Below are 13,579 nucleotides of genomic sequence, written 5' to 3' on the forward strand. Positions count from 1 at the left end.
CCATCTGAATGAGGGCTCGCCCGTCTCATCTTGGCTCGAAATTCGTGTCTACGAGCCTCGGCGTTTGGATGACGGTGAAGTGGTATGGCATCTCAGAACAAACCCAAACCCCAAACTCAAAAACGTTTTGACGATAGGTGTCTACGAAGGCCACGCTTTCTTGATAAAAGACATCGCGAAGCTGGCAAAAACCTTTGCATGCACCCATTGCAGGCAGAGGTTCACACAATCTTGTCATCTGCAACGCCACCATCAAACCTGCAGCGCGGGGAAAACGGTAATCTTTTGCTCGGGGACAAAAGTGGAAGCCCTGGAGACAGCTTTCGAGAGAGCGATGTACCAAAAAGGCTCAGCGTCGGTGCAAGCGCTTTTGTGGCTGGAGCGAGAAGCAAAGCGACGGGGTATACACATCCACCACGCAATGTGCGGGCACGGGGGCGAGAGATGGCTCCCTCAAGAAGGCGGGAAAATGAAGTATTCTCCTGTCGACGGGTACCACCACAAAACGAGGATGGTATGGAAATACCACGGCTGCCCCTTCAACGGATGCCCAAAATGCTATCCTAACCGACAGGAGGGCATAACAAACGGCAAAACAGCCGAACAACTGTACCAAGCCACCGTGAACCGGACCGCATTTCTGCGAAAGAACGGTTACAAAGTAATTGAGGCCTCGGCTTGCGAAGTTGGGTTTCTTAAGGGGGAACTCCTGAGGAAGCAAACGAAAACTTACCCGCACGCGATCTTCTACGATTTCGAGGCGTATGGCGACAAAAATTATCGGAAAGAGCCAACAGGGATGTTAACGATAGAAAACGCGCACGTGCCGATCTTCGTGAGCGTCGGGGACACTCTCGAAAGAGAGCCCACCCACATCTGCGAAAAAAAACCCATGGAGCTGGTCCGCAAGTTCCTGAAAGAGCTGAAGAGACGCAAGAAAAGCATCCAAGACCTGGTGAGAGCGCAGTTTGTGCCAGAAGACATGCACCTGCTGCCAAAAGACCAGCAGCAAAAAATCAAGGAATGGTGCAACCAGGTCCCTGTCGTGGGCTTCAACTCAGGCTCGTACGACCTGATTCTGATCAAAAACCACTTCTTCAGCATTCTCGCCGAAGTAACAAAAAAAGTCAAAGTGGCCAAGAAGGGGAACAAAACCATGTTCCTGCTCACCTGGGGGGCCCGTTTCCTTGATATCATCAACTATCTGGGCCCGGGCACGAGCTATGCAAAATGGGTGAAAGCCTACGGAAGCGAGTCCAACAAATCCTGGTTCCCTTACGAATGGTTCAACGTGCTCGAAAAGTTAGATTTCCCTGGGCTCCCAGAATACTAGGCGTGGTATTCAAAGCTGAAGGGCGGATACGTTCTCATGTGCAAGGAGTGGGAGGAGTGCAAGAGGCTGTTCAAAGAAAAGGGGATGCAGACTGGCTGCGCTATTACAACAATCTTGATGCCGCTCCCGGCCTCGAGGCGCTGGAAAAGATGAAAAGCTTCTACACCGAGAGAGGAATCGACATTCTGAAAGACACGGTGAGCCTGCCAGGGGTGAGTTTGCATTATTTGCTCCGATGGGCAATTGAGCACAGAGCAGACCTTTACAGCCCAAGCAAAGAGGCTTATGAAATGCTCAAAAGGGTGGTTGTTGGCGGACCAAGCATGGTTTTCACAAGACGGCACGAGGCCGGTGTGACACGGATAAGGTCGCATCAGTTCGAAGAACCGCGTCTTTGCAAAAAGATTCTCGGTTTCGACGCCAGCGCTCTCTATCTCTCGACCATGCTCAGAGAAATGCCTTGCGGGAAGGAGGTCATGCACTACAGCGATGACTGCCAAGCGGAAGCGGCTGAAGTTTTGATTCGCCGGTTGAAAGCCGGGGAGCGGTTCGGCTTCGCCGAAGTCAACATCGAAATCCCAAAGCGCTTGTGGTCAAAGTTTGAGGAGATGTGCCCATTTTTCATCAACAAGCAGGTTCCCGCCGAAGCTGTGCCGGAACACATGAAAGAGTACTTGGTGAGAGTGGGCAGAAAGCGCGGAGATGGAAAAAAACTTGTGGGGGCGCTGTCCGCAGAACGGATGCTGGTGTCCGCCCCTCTGCTGCGGTGGTATGTGAACAATGGGGCGGTTGTCGTGAAGGTTTCCAGAACAATCGACTACATCGCGGGCAAGATCTTCACCTGGTTCGTGGAGCAGGTGACGGAGGTGCGCCGGACAGGAGACGTGGACAGAAGCAAGGCGCCGCTTGTCGAAGTGTTCAAACTGCTCGGAAACAGCGCTTACGGGACACTGATAGAAGCTCTGGAGCGGCAAACGAACGTGATATACACGAAAGACGAGAAGGTCGTCGACAGAGCGCTGCGGAGTGCGTATTTCAAAGACCTCGACGAGATCGGGGAGGCCTACGAGCTGGAAAGCCACAAGCCTCGGATCACGATCAGGCGGCCGTTCCAGATGGGAATCGCCGTCTACCAGCTGGCGAAGCTGCGGATGCTGGAATTTTACTACGACGTTATCGACAAGTACGTCGACAGAAGAGATTTCGAGTCAATCCAGATGGACACGGACAGCAACTACATGCCGATCTCGGGCGAGCGGCTCGAGGACGTTGTCCGGCCAGAGCTGAAGGCAGAATTTGATGCGGAAAAAAATCAGTGGCTGGCTTGGGACAAGTGGAGTGGCCGGACCCCAGGTCTCTTCAAGCTTGAGTTCGAGGGCCTCCGGATGATCGCCCTTTGCTCGAAGTGTTATTACGCGGACGACGGAGAGGGTGGCGAAAACAAGAAGTTCAGCACGAAGGGGATGTCGAAAACGCAGAACGACATCACATGGCAGCGGGTTGAGGAAGTGCTGGAAGGAAGCAAGGACATGGCCACCAACAGAGGCTTCAGGATGCGGGACGACCAGATCGTCACTTACGAGCAGGAGAAGCTGGGGCTGAGCGCTTATTACGACGAGTGGTGGGTGCTGCCTGACAGGATACACACCGAACCAACTGAATATTACAGTGGGGCTACGTCCCACACCTCCATACCCCGCTAAACAAAAGTAAGGGGGGTTTGGGGGCTTGCCCCCATTAACATCTAGTTCACGTCAGCGGGAGGAAGAGTAGTGTTCGGAGGAACAACCAGCAGCTCTTCACGCACGAAGCCGCGCTTAGGTCTGTTGCGCAGATAGTAGAAAACGGGTTGATCCGGTTTGGAAAAAGACCTTTCAATGCCGAAAACTTTCAAAGACCAGATTGGGTCCGTGGCCCTTTTCACGCCTCCTTCAAGCTCGCCGGGCTGGTATAGATAACGAACTTGGACAAGAGAGGGGAGGATTTTTTCGCGTTTTCCAACAGGCCTCATGTAAGGTGTCGACGGCCTTGTGTAAACAGATTTTTCTTTGATGGCAACGGCGGGTTTCTTGCCGATAAGGCTTGCGACCTCGTTGTTCAGAGCCGAAACAACTTCAGGAAGTCTTTTCACCCAGGCAGTGGACCGCTTGCCATCAGGAAGAAGCATCCCCACGGCGTACTGGTGCCCGAACAAGCGCTCCGCCAGAGTGCGGTTGAAACGTTCGACAATGGCCTGGTCGCGGTCAATGTTAACGCGCCTGCGCCGGATAAAGGTTTTGTGCTTGTCCATCTCTTTGGTGACGGCACCCATGAATTCGCGCCCGGGGTCAACCTGCAGCATTTCAGGCCATTCGAGAGGCGAGCGCTTGTAAATCTTCTGAAAGGCCAGGACGACCTCATCAGAATTTTTCAACGTCAGCGGTTCGGCCTCTTTGTAGCGGCTGGCCACGTCGACAACGGTCAGCGTGTATGTGAAAACTTTGCGGCCGCAAGGGAGCTTGTCGTGTGGCAGAAAAACAAAGTCCGCCTGATGGACCTTGTTGGGCGTGGGATGTCGAATTTCGACCGAGGAATCCGCTTCGGCGCGGGGAGGTATATCTGCCAGAGCACTTGCCTGATCAGCCACTTTTTTCCAGCATCTTCAGGTACCTTGGCGGCCTCGGCTAATTTTTTGATCGCGGCGATTCCTTTCCTGTAGGCCCCGGGTTCGTAGTAAATCTTCGCAAGTTTGGCGTCCATATAAGTAAGGCGTAAAATAGTTTAAAGGAACCGGAAGGCTGCGTAGCCCAGAGCGAGCGCCCCGGCACCCACGAACGCGAGTTCACCGTTTTTCTGCTGCTCGCTCGGCTGATAGAAATCTGAGAATTTGGGCTCCTTGGGCGGCGCCACCTGCGCACCGGGATGCACCTGGTTGTAGAGTTTGAAGGCGTAGTCCATGTTGGTCATGTTCTGCTTGGCCTGCTCCTTTGTTTCGGCGTTGGTCGCGATCCAGTCGAGAAGTTGTGTCCGGTCTTGCGTGTATTTGGCATAAGCCGCTTGATAATCTTCGAGAGCCTTGTTGTAGCGCTTTGTTTCTTTAAGCGCGGCTTTGCCGCCCCCGCCAAGCGCTCTTGCCAGATAATTGCCTCCGATAAAAGCTGTGGCGTTCAACACAGCCCCGCCAATCATGATTACGATGCTCGCCATGGTATTATATAGCAGAGGCTTTTTTCAAATCACAATTCATTCCTGTCTTCCTCAAATTGTACCAAGTTGTTCGCAATCCAGTTGAGAAGGCCTTCGGGGGTCTTGTATTTTTCTTTGGCGTTTTGATACTTCTCGGTGGCTCGCATTTGAATACCTTTCAAAACCTCCGCACCTTTTTCGTCCGAGTTTGCCTCGATCCAGTCGAAATTGAGAAGTGAGTGCTTGAAACGTTCAAGAAACTCCTTGAGTGCTTCGTCGTAGCTCTTTCCATCTTGTCTCACGGATCTTGAAACAGCCTCATGAACATCGACGCTTGCAATACTTGCCATGGCGCAATATAATAGACTTTTATTTATTCAAATGCTGGCGGGGAGGATTTTCTGGTCGTCAAGGTACCCTTTTAGCGCAATGCTCCCCGCCATTACGGCGGTGAACTTCATGTAATTCATAAAGCTGCTGCTGGGATCGGAAGTGAAATTCTCTTTCACAACCTTTTTCGCGGCCCAGCCGATGCCTGCGGCTAATCCCATGAGAGTTGCGGCGTCAATGACGGTCTTTACAAGCTTGTTGTCGGACATGGCGTGCTCGACATAAGGAAAGAGCGAAAGTTCTCTCCGCGGTACTTTCTGCTTTTATTTTTCTTATGTCTTCCTCTCCTAATGCTCCCTCTCTTATTAATACCTTTCCGACCCCTTTAAGTACTTTTATGCTTGCAGTTTCTTCTTCTCCGGCACAAAAGCCAAAGGATTCATCCAGAAGTCTGAATGTTTCGCGATAAACCATTAGGCCAAAGCCGAGCAGACAATACGTGACACCAAAAGGGGTGGCGAAAGTGATAATCTTCTGTGAAGTGTTAAGTTCTGGCATCGTGGGTAAACTTTACACGCAAATGTTCAAAGCATTTTTTTAATACTCTTGGCCGTGTCGCACGAGCAGGTTCTGACTCGACATTCGCAGGTGGGGAGCTGGGCTCAGGCGCGGGCTTCGGCGTTTTAATTTTGTTGAATGCGGCATTGGCCATTGCCATGAGCTCTTTACGTTTGTAATAAATCCCAAGCAGTGAATCGCCTATGCCGCCAATAGCGATCCATTGGTTGGCGCTGAGGCTGCCGCTCTTTGGGCTTTCACCTTCTTTAGACGGGGCTGGCTCAGGAGCCGCTGTGGCGGCTTTTTTTTCGCTTCCTTTTCTGCGTAATAAGCCTCAGCCGCTTTCTTCTGTTCTTCACTGGCCAGCTGCATTTTTTCGGCGGCCATTTTTCTGGCGGGCACACGCCTGGGGTTTTTTTCACGCTGCGTGATTGCAGTTGGAGTCGTTGCTTGCTGTGTGACATCGGTGGCAGGCGCTGCCTTAGTCTCAGTGACGGCAGCAGGCGCGCTCTTGGATTGTTCGGTTGACATTGAAGCGAACTGTATTATAAGCAAATGAAAAAAGTTTAATTGTTAACGATTTGTCAGCAAGACCTGAGCATTTGTTGATGAATGGTGACCATTTATTCTGCAGTTGCTGAGCCGGGTACTTCATCAATGCCCTCAAGCGGATTGTCATTTTCATCACAAGAAGGGTGGCTCTACACGGCAACTGTGGACTAAAATCAATATGTTTCATGGTGATGAACACCGCGTTGGCCGCGGCAAGAAACTGTCTGCACTTCAAAGCAAGGTTGCCGGCCAGATTGGAGAGCTCTTTGTTCAAGAGTCTTTGATTTTCACACTCATTCCGACCGCTTTGGTTGCAAGAAAAATGAAGCTGTCGATCAGGCTTTCCGTTGTCTTCGAGCCCACGTATGTCTTGTAGCGTTTGATTATTTCTCGACCTCTTTGTCGTTCAGGCGCTTCACCTGCTTGTGGGTCAGCTACACTCCGATGGCCTCTTTGGCTTTGCCTGTGGACACCAGCACGGCCAGGTGCTCGCGAAGAGCAGGAATGTCAGGTCCAGGGGCAGTTGGAACAAGGCTGCCTGCGGGACCACTCGATGGCTTGGGCTCGTTTTCAAGAATATTCATAATTTCTGCTAATGCGGCATCTTCTGCAGCCATTGTGCAAGGCTATATACAGCTGCAATTTTTTTTATTCAAATAACTTTACTCCGTACGGGTGGTGGAGTGCGAATATAAGATAAGAGAACTTTCCCTCTTTCAGGTTTGAAATCAATCCTCTGTACTCATCGGGGGAGAGCTCGCCGGCGTAATCCTCGAATATGGCTTTCGTGGTTCTGGCCGAGGGGGTGTAAAAGAGGACAATTGCCGCCACGTTCTCCCGGAAAGATGTTTTTCCGGTCAACTTCTGGGTCAGCGCCCACACGCTGATGCCCATATGCCGGGCGGAAAAGGCGAGATTCACCAGCTCGCCTGTACGCCCTTTCACATCTTTGGAGGCCACGCAGTCGTCGAGGATAATGAGCGTGGTTGTGCCCTCGGAAAGCCATCTCACAAGCTTCAACCACCTTTCCACGTCGTGGTGCTCACAGACTATCACATCCATTCTCGGATCGTTTTCGCCAAGCCGGTGGTAGGTCTTGCTGCACGTGAACGTCAGGCAGATGAGCACGATGTAGTCAAACTTTCTGGAGAACGGGCCGTAGAGCTGGTCCACTACGAACCTCAATTTGCCTGAATTGGTCGGCCCCACGATGAGAGCATTGAAGGGTATCTTCCTCGGGTCCATGTTATATTCAATGCTGTATAGATTCCTTCTGTCTATCCATAACATTCAACTGGTAGTCAGCGATGACGAATACGTGGCAGTTCAAGTCGGCTGAGAATGCTTTCCTCTCGATTTCCAGCTGGACGCCGTCTGTACTGTTCACAATGCGCCTGCCGCTTCCGGGCATTTCTTGGTCCGCCATGGTGCGCATATCAATCAGAAGCCCGAAATTATCTCCAGTGTAAAACTTTGTCGCATTCATGTGCTCAGTTTTATTTTTTTCCTTTACGAAGAAGGATTGGGCCTCTTCCCACATGTCCTTGCTTTCGACGCCGTGGTTGTAAATTATGTTGGGCGAGCCGTTGATCGTGACGCTTACTTTCGTCAGATCCGGGAAGACGTATTTTTCAGAATCTCTGGCGCCATTAGCGTACAGCTCTATGAAAAGTAGCAAGAGGGCTTTCATCAACCTTTTTTGGGCATCGATTTTGATGTTCTTCCTTGTGTTGGAGTTTTTTTCGAATTCCACCACTTTGGAACGCATCACGTGGTCATAGGCGAACTCTCTTCTGCTGGAGTAAATGCTGTACGCCTCTTCTGCCAGAGTCTTGCTGCAGATCATTTCGTATTCGAGATGGATGTTCGTCAGCTTGTATTTTAGCTTGGTCACATCAGAGCCTTTGCCCACATGTTCAGCTCCAGCAAGGGTTACTTTAAACTTGAGGTCGTTGTAAAGGGCCTGGGGGTAGAAAACGTCGTGATCAGTTAGGATCTGATGGTCAAGCCTGATCCGGTACTTTTTTCCGTTTACCTCATTCAGCTTTTCTTCGGCGTTGACGCCAGAGGTTTTCTTGTCTCCGGCGTTTGAGCGGATCTTGCACAGATCCTCGCTCTGAATCTCTTCGAGAATCCTCCTGTCTCGCTCTTCCTGTGAAAGGAAAAGGTCATCAAAGATTTTGTAGATGCCGTAGCCGACTGTGTCCTGCAGGGTTTCGCCTCCAAACTTCACGTGCAGCCTGTTAACGAGTGCCCGCGTGACGTTCTGTACGAGGAAGTTGTTGGCTTCTCCTCCAGAAAGGTCGATGTCAAAGACAAGCGCAAGCGAGTCCGGCACCAGAACCTCGTTCACGTTCAGCTTTGGCACTGAAACATACAGCGTGTCTCCGGGGTGGGCTTCAGTGCGGTAAAAGGTGGGCTGCTTGACCACGCGCTCGGCCTGCATGGCGCGCAATGTTTTTTTGCTGTATATTGCGCGAAGGTTCTCTGGAACTGACATTAGAGACCTTACGCAACAGGACGGTTCGATGTAGACGGCGACCTCAGATCGCGCGAGGACTGGGCTGAGCACGCGAGCAATGATGTTGCCGTCCTAAACGTAAACAAACCTTACGCAACACAACACGACATGGAGACGACTTGAAGCTAAAATGGCTACATTTAGGGAAGCAAGAGAAGCACTTTTACTCGCTAATGACCTGAATTTGATTGATGACGAAGAACTACTGTTGCTTTACGATGTGAACACTTCGAAGAACCTCGAAATCGTGTACTGGAAATACGACAAATTTGATCTTGACAGTCTTTCCGACGACGAGTGCAAAAGTGAATTTCACTTTTTGAAACATGACATATACGCTTTAGTCGATGTGTTTAATCTTCCGGACAAAATCACTTGCCCAAATCGTTTTTCCATGTACAGCGATGAAGCACTGTGTATGCTTTTACGTCGATTTGCGTATCTGTGTAGATACGAAGACCTTGTACCGCGTTTCGGAAGACATGTTCCCCAGTTGAGCATGGTGGTGGGAGAAGCGATGGATTTGCTTCATGTGCACTTTGGACGTTTACTCTCACGTCTGAACCAACCGTGGCTGTCTCAAGCACAACTGGCTCAATTCTCTGAAGCAATCTACCGGAAAGGAGCGGCCCTTGACAACTGTTGGGGATTTATAGATGCGACGGTTCGACCAGTCTGTAGGCCTGGCGAAAATCAGAGTACTTTAGAATGGGCACAAAAGAGTCCACGCAATAAAGTTTCAGAGTGTTGTTGCGCCCAATGGACTTATCGCAAACCTTTTTGGTCCCGTCGAGGGAAGAAGACACGAGAGTGGGATGTTGGCGATGTCTGGCCTTCTACCGATGTTAGAAAACCACTGTGTTTCCCCAACTGGCCAACCACTCTGTGTGTATGGGGACCCTGCATACCCACTGAGAGTCCACCTTCAGGGACCATTTAAAGGCAATGCCTTAACACCGCAGCAGCAACAATATCATTTGTCCATGAGTAAAGTAAGAACAGCTGTGGAGTGGGTATTTGGAGACATTTTGCAATACTTTACTTTTTTAGATTTTCAAAGGGATCTCAAAGTTGGACTCAGTGCCGTAGGCAAAATATATATTATTTGTGCCTTATTAAGAAATGCCCACTCATGTCTTTATGGGTCAAATACTTCCTCGTTCTTTGGTGTCGAACCGCCTTCATTACAGGGTTACTTTATTTAAGATATTATTTTTAATCAATCAGTACCTGGGGACTCCCATATGAAATTGATTGGAATGATGTCATCTCACTTGCATGTACAGTAGGGTGCAAGTCTTGGATGTTGTCTCAATTGGTGATAAACCACAAATATTTTCAGCTATTTTTTAGGATTGCAAACAAAGATCAAATTAAGTTCAAGCAACATCCGGATTTGTCTTCTTTAAGGGCATGGTTTATTACAGACAAGCAGCCTTATTCCTTTCATATGGGAGTTACCCAGGAGAGTTACCCCCTGGTCATCAGTAAAAAAGAAAGTCTGTATACGAGCCTAGTGGCCCATCAGGCCGGAGCTGATCTCGGTTTCTGTAGCATGAAGGGACTAGGAGTATTTCTACTCCCTCCTGGATGGGATGCTAGTCCATCGCAGGGTTACCCCCAAGCAGTAAATTCGCCGATACCCATTTATACACCTGGGTGGAGAGAGGCTCTACGAGAGTAAAGTATCTTGCCCAAGAACACAACACAGTGCCCCAGCCAGGGCTTCAACCCGGACTGCCCAATCTGGAGTCCAGCACACTAACCATTAGGCCACTGCGCCTCCCACCCTGGCCATTAGTTAAGCTTAATACATGTCAGTTTGAAGAATTTTTAAGCCATGCTGATTGTAGGCTTTACAAAATGAAGCATCCATTCTATTTGTTTTGAGGGGACTGGGGGCACAACTGAGTTATGTCAAAAACTTAAATGTTCTCAGGTTTTCCTGTAATTTAATTGCAAAACATTGGTGTTTCATTTTCTTTGCTGTCAGATTTGTGGGTTTAGTCTTTTCAAGAAATAACAAATGTAACAAACTGGAATTTCAAATCGTTTACCAGGCATTTCTTTTCTTATTTCATTGTTTGAGGAAAAGTTGTACAAGGTTGCTGCTGTGGGAGTTAAGTTTTTGCACCCCCCCCTTCCCCCTTCTGATAATGTTCATATGAAGTAATGGCATAATTAATTGCAGAGTGTTCTTAGAACCATAGTTGATTATGAAATGGCTTTGCTGTTTCGTTAAATGCTGCGATGTAACAGTGAAATGAGCATCAAAAAAGTTTGATATTCAACTTGTCTTAAATTTCAGTGTGGCAAGACTATGGTTTGCCAGATCGAGAGTACCCCAGACACTCAGCCCCTTCCCCTGTACGTAGAGAAGGTTTTTCTGAACCTAAATTCTTACTTAAAGGGTATTTAACTCCCTTAGTTTTTTTTAACTTTTCCCCTATTGGAAAAGTTTAATTGACAACATGATGAAGGTTTTTATAAGGAAATATATATTTTATTGTATAAATATGTGTTAAATAATGATCACAATGTTCAGAAGCCTTTTATGTGTATGAATGGCTAAAAATTATGAAGGTGAACTTGTTCTTAAAGAATATTTGAAGTTTAAAGAAAACACCAGTCTAATGTCTAAATCCGTAAAAAAAATTGTTACAATAGAGGATGAAGACACATTCAAAGCATTGTACAATATTACTTTTTAAACCTTCAAATTATTAATATTAATTAAATAACTGATTCACATTTCAACAGACATTCATGTTTGTGGTTCAATCAAATCATAAAACAATTGCATGATATGAACCAATAAAAATGTGTACCCAAAACAAACCTTATCCATGTCTTAAATTATACACTTATTTATTAATTTTTTCAATAAGTGTCATGAGAAGTTGATTTTGAAGCTGCTGCTGCTGTTGTAATTGCATTTGCTGCTGCTGTTGTTGCTGTTGCTGTAGTTGTTGTTGCATGAACTGAAACATCTGTAGTTGTGCAGATTGTTCATCTTTCTTAACTTCCAGTTCTCCTTTCCTCAGGTCAAATTCCTTTTCAGCCTTTTCTCTCAAGTACACAAGGGTTTCCGACCCTGATGCTCTCTTTCTGGGTGTTACTTCACCGTCCTCAGCCTTTCTTTTCTTGGTCTCTCCAAGTTTCTCCATGGAACGCTTCCTCATCTCTTCTGCTTTTTTTCTGTCATTTTCTTTATTTTTCTCGCCCTGTTCTGAATTCTCACAAGCCTCCCTGTCGCTCTCCTCAAATCTCTTAATAATCTGGTCAAGCAGCTTGTCCGTTTCTGACATCTCGGGTGAAATTCCACTCGCACTTTCCTCTTCTGCCATTCTCTTCTTAAATTTCTTGGCCAACAGGGCATACCTGTCTCTCACAGCTCTTTTGTGTCCAAGTCGATTTCCAAACGCTTCAGTGGCATTCAACCTTTCTGTGATATCTTCCCATATCTTTCCTCTCTCCCTTGTTGAAGCCTTGTACTGGTAAGGTTCGGACACAACTATTTCTTGCAATAGAAGTAGATCGCATTCTGTTTTCCACTCCATCTTTCTGTTCTAGGTTATGAAGAAACAAACATGTTGAAATTCTTGGTTTTTAATTATATAAAATGAAGATAAGAGGTTGATTACTTCACATGCAACGGTCTTTGTGATCAGAATTTCTTTTGCAAAAGGCACACTGCATTATTTTTGAAGAGGATTGAAGTACAGTATGTTGGCCTTATAATTCCGGACACTTTTTGCAATAACCACAATATCTTACCTCAACAGAGCACTAACAGAGTTATAGCAAGGGGGGTCCTGGGGTGCCCATGACCCCCTTTTGTGAGATATTTTTTTCAGTAAACAACAAACAAACCTTTTTATCCAGGTGGCGAAAAGTGCGAATCCGAAGAATCAACATGCCATAAATTTTTTCTAGTGCTAGGTAGTTATATACTCCATTTTCAGGAGTGAACATCTGCAGTGGACTATGTAAGTACCCTGGGCGTGACATAGTGTGACCCCAAATCCTAGCATTACGCCCCTGATTAACGAGCGGAAATTTACTCACAATGTAGCTTTCACTGCTGGTAAGTAAGTCATGAAGTTTTACTGCCTAAACCTGCTTGGTTTCTTAGTAATTACGGAAAAAGTTGGCCAAATTCGGTGCCCTAATATTTCTGACGATCGATTCGCTTCGAGATAAATACTCCCTTTTTCTTGGAATTATTCTTTTCGATCATTGCAAAATACGTCTAATAAAGTCAAATGGAAAAAGATTCACTTAAAAAGTTACCTATTTTCCGAAGCTTAAAGCATTTTCTTTCGATTTTAGCGAAGAAGTCATCAGTGTAATTCGAGGTGCGATACGAATCACATTAGAAAACTTTTACATACCTCGACAAAAACTTGAATCTTTCTGTCTAAACGGAGCCCAACTCAGCCACGAAACGAAATAATGAAAGCAGACTAATCAGCAAGTCTTCGAAACGTATCGTTCAGATTTCTTTTTATCTTTACCACGAAATACAGTATCTTAAGAGTGGAAGTGTCCGTAAATAGGGCAACCTACTATACAAATGTAATTTATATTTCAAAGTTGGTTTACAACAAACAAAAATATATCCCGCACTTACATTGCTGAAAACAACCCTCAAAGGCAGAAAAAGATCAGTTTACACCAGAATTGTAATTCGGATGATAAAGATGAAACAGAAACTGCCATAAAACTGTAAAATTACAGAGAAATAACTTAGAAAGAAGGAGAATTAAATTTTCACAAATAAGCCAGTCTGAGCATTTCGTCATGCGTTTACAAGTAGGCTTCATTTTCGTTTTAAAAAAAGTTATTTCCATATATACAAGGGCTGGTAACTAAAAAGGTAGACTGTTTCTATCGTTCAATCCAAAAAATTAAGAGGCCCTGCACCTAAGAAACGACCGATGATTTCCGGCTAAAAAATAAAATCGGCCTATTTTTATCTCCCAAGTAGAGGTTACCGAATACTATTTAAAAATGAATTTCTTTTGTTTCAGTTTCGCTTTAAACCAAAAATATCGAGCCGCAAAGTTTTTCCGTCTGAATGCAGCAAAATCAGGCCGAAAATAAGCCCCCGCAAAAAA

At 46.8% G+C, this 13,579-nt stretch overlaps 2 protein-coding genes across 2 annotated transcripts; one reads left to right on the forward strand and one right to left on the reverse strand.

Moving 5' to 3' along the window:
* Window positions 1–8,480: 8,480 nt before the first annotated feature.
* LOC145495816 (uncharacterized) lies at window positions 8,481–9,713 on the forward strand. The gene is given in 2 exon segments (XM_081475397.1): window positions 8,481–9,152; window positions 9,154–9,713. Coding segments are annotated over 2 exon segments (1,074 nt in total). The 5' UTR covers window positions 8,481–8,589; the 3' UTR covers window positions 9,665–9,713.
* A 1,283-nt stretch (window positions 9,714–10,996) lies between these two features.
* LOC145496242 (uncharacterized) lies at window positions 10,997–12,559 on the reverse strand. The gene has a single exon (XM_081475938.1). It carries the CDS (start codon window positions 12,017–12,019, stop codon window positions 11,324–11,326), a length of 696 nt encoding a protein of 231 aa, XP_081332064.1. The 5' UTR covers window positions 12,020–12,559; the 3' UTR covers window positions 10,997–11,323.
* Window positions 12,560–13,579: the final 1,020 nt, after the last annotated feature.

This window comes from Orbicella franksi, chromosome 8, assembly GCF_964199315.1.
Source record: "Orbicella franksi chromosome 8, jaOrbFran1.1, whole genome shotgun sequence".
NCBI lineage: Eukaryota > Metazoa > Cnidaria > Anthozoa > Scleractinia > Merulinidae > Orbicella > Orbicella franksi.

What these genes read in the sequence shown, in the direction of transcription:
- LOC145496242 (XM_081475938.1), bottom strand. Translation starts at nt 12,019, where the DNA reads ATGGAGTGGAAAACAGAATGCGATCTACTTCTATTGCAAGAAATAGTT.